Source organism: Carya illinoinensis, chromosome 1 (genome assembly GCF_018687715.1).
Source record: "Carya illinoinensis cultivar Pawnee chromosome 1, C.illinoinensisPawnee_v1, whole genome shotgun sequence".
Taxonomy (NCBI): Eukaryota; Viridiplantae; Streptophyta; class Magnoliopsida; order Fagales; family Juglandaceae; genus Carya; species Carya illinoinensis.
In genome coordinates, this window is record NC_056752.1 from 14,888,007 (window position 1) to 14,891,105 (window position 3,099).

At 40.3% G+C, this 3,099-nt stretch overlaps 1 protein-coding gene across 1 annotated transcript; it reads right to left on the reverse strand.

Moving 5' to 3' along the window:
* On the reverse strand, positions 1-2,801 carry LOC122311688 (cytochrome P450 78A3-like). Its single transcript, XM_043126328.1, has 2 exons — positions 1,674-2,801; positions 1-869 (listed from the first exon to the last, which is right to left on the reverse strand). The coding sequence occupies exons 1-2, from the start codon at positions 2,667-2,669 to the stop codon at positions 231-233; spliced, it is 1,635 nt and encodes a 544-aa protein (XP_042982262.1). The 5' UTR covers positions 2,670-2,801; the 3' UTR covers positions 1-230.
* Positions 2,802-3,099: the final 298 nt, after the last annotated feature.

The window sequence follows — 3,099 nt, forward strand, 5'->3', positions numbered from 1 at the left end:
TACGAAAACAAACACTTGCATTATTTTCTCCGATATTTACAATATTGAAATGAAAAACAGCTAATGAAATATGAAAACTAGACATCACTTTTAACCTTATGATTGTCATAAAGTGGAAGAAAAGGGATGCTTATTTCAGAGCCACACTAACACACTTTCTGTCATTGCCTTTTTTATTTTATTATCATATTATAATTACTAAGATAGGTTTAATCTACGTCTAGGGATTACTAAGATAGGTTTAATCCACGTCTAGGGCGCAACGTAATTGTCAGAGGATTAGCCATCTCGCAAGAGAGCTTCAGTACCTCTGATAGGTCGACCTTATTATTATCGGATGGTAGCCATTCATACACGTGTAAAAGTGAGGCCACCCAAAAGCTCACCGTAGTCAAGCCTAGGGTCTTGCCCGGGCAAGTACGCCTTCCTGACCCAAATGGTGCTAGCCTAAGATCCGACCCGAACACCGAGAATTCCACCTCACTCTCATTCTTATCATTAGTCACAAACCTCTCGGGCATAAATTCCAGTGGTTCCCTCCACACTTGCGGATCCCTTGTTATGGCCCACATGTTTACCATTGCTGTGGTCCCTTTGGGCACGTGATACCCATCAACGATTGTGTCATTGATGGCTAAGCGAGCCCATGATAAAAGTGGGCCCGGTGGGTGTAGCCTTAGCACCTCCTTCACTACAGCCGTTAGATACCTCAACTTCGCCATGTCAGCTTGGACTACGGCTCGTGATCTTCCAACAACCTTATCGAGCTCCTCGTGGACCTTTGATTGGATATCTGGGTGAAGCACCATCCTCGCGAGTATCCACTCCATTAGAACTGCCACCGTGTCTGTACCTCTGAAAATCATTTCCTACACCAAATGCAAAGCCCTATATCAACGACGAAAAAAGGATTTTAATAGAATTATTCTTTTGATAATTCATTTTTACCAATCTTCTACGGTACTTTGAGACTAAGAATCATGCTTTCTCACTTTTGATGTGACATAAAAAATTAATAAATAAATAATTTTCAAATTATGTGAGGATTCTTAAAAATATTTATTAAAAAATAGTAAATAAAAGACTTGTAAATATCATATCTTATCCACAGAGTCTTGACCATAAATCATTTGCATCTAAAACTGAAGTGTCGAGGGGATGCAACCAGGCAAACCAATCAATAAATATAAAAAAATTAAAATTACAGTCTTAAATTTACAAATATCTTATAATTAATTTAAAAATAAATAAATAAATATGAGATGAGAAGAAATTAATATTTTAATAATAAATTTTATTTATTTTTAAAATGACTATACGACGCTTGTATATTTTTACGTAATATTATCTATAAATATAAACATTTCTTTATTTTGAAATTAAATACTCAATCAGTTTGCTAAATCAAATAATTACTCTTAATTTATATATATACGCAATAATTAAATATCAAGTATCTTTATTTCCAGATGTGACTGCTATTCCGCCATAGTTCAGGATTGAACTTTCGTTCATGATGTCATGCATGTACGTGCTATCGATCCTTTCGGATGAATTGTATTTTGATCACGGACGAAAAAAAAAAAAAAAAAAAAAAAGAGATGGATAATTAGATTCATTGCATATACGAAATGGATAAACAAATACTGACAGACTAGAGTATGTTTTCTTACCCAAAGAACGGCGATCATGTCGGAGTCCGACAGCCTTTCCGGGCCATGAAGAGAGAGCAAAACGTCAACAAAATCCCTGTTGCTGTCACTTTTACTTTCGCTGTTTCGAGTCCAGTGTTCGGCGATGATTCGGCTGACAAACTGGTTCACTTCTGGCACCAGCTTGGAGCATCTGAGGCGGATTCTTTGGCAATCAAAATCGGCTAGCCATGGCAGGTGGTCGGACCAATTCAGCAGACCCAAAAGCTCGTACCCTTCACCCACCATCCTCTGTAGCTCTTCCACTTCACTGTTTGAGGTATCCAATCTGTATTTGCATCCAAACACCGAGCACATCATGCTGTTTAGCGAAGCACGTTTAAGCACTTCACGCACACTAAAGGAGCTTTTTCCTTTGTCCCTAAATATTGCCACCATTTGAGAAGCGATTTCAAACCTCTGCGCCTCAGAAGCTTTGATTTGTTTTGGGGAGAAAAGGTGCGTGGCCGCGATTCTACGAAGTGTTCGCCAATATACCCCGGAAGGAGCGAACCCGATTGCTCTGTTGAACATCAAGCTGTAGGCGGACTCCTTTACGGGACGATCAGCAAACACAGAGCTGTTCAGGATTTCTCTGGCCACGTCCGGGTTGCACGTGACGATGACGCGAGTATTCCCGAGGCTAAAGGCCATGAGGCGCTTGGCGCCACATGCCTCCGCCGCCGCAGCAATCCTGTGGTGGGCGAGGGAGGCCATCAGGCTCATGCTGCCAGCTAGAGGCAACCCTCTCGGACCTGGAATTATTGGCTTTTTGACGGCTAATTCAGATTTTCCATTCCTCCAAACGTAGCTACCCCATGCCGGGCCACCAGGGTGAGCCCAGAAAATAAGGGTCATGGCTAGCCAAGTCAGCATACACATGACTAGAATTGGCCATGCAATGCTTGCTTGTGTCAAGGCTTGCCATTTGGAGGTGATCACAGCAAACAGCCAGAGGCTCTCTGCTTCTGTTTTCATGGTAGATAGGGGAATTTAAGATTGGTAGCAGAAATAAAGCACGTAGAAAGGAGAGTTGCTTTGCTTTACTTTGGGGCAAAAACAATTGAGGTGGGGTTCTGTATATATAGGGAAAAAAGCTTGAACCGTGGCTTAAGAAATAAGAAATATTTTACATGAATTCAGTATGGTTGAATTTTACATTTTTATAGGTGCGCCGCCATGGATTCATGGCATACTGTGAAAAAAATAATAATAAAATTAGAAAACATTGGAAAGTGTAAGACGCAAGCAAGCAAGCTCTTGTCACTTGGGATTTACATAGTTAAATGCTGACGTTCACATTAACGTCGACACAGTAAAGTATGGTGACATCTTCCACGAATGTTGCAAATCAACCATTCGTCGGCCAATCAACAAATTTTATTTTTTATTTTCATAAGATAAATGG

What these genes read in the sequence shown, in the direction of transcription:
- LOC122311688 (XM_043126328.1), bottom strand. Translation starts at nt 2,669, where the DNA reads ATGAAAACAGAAGCAGAGAGCCTCTGGCTGTTTGCTGTGATCACCTCC. An exon ending in ACATGATCGCCGTTCTTTGG is followed by an intron (nt 870 to 1,673) that starts GTAAGAAAACAT and finishes CATTTGGTGTAG; the next exon opens with GAAATGATTTTCAGAGGTAC.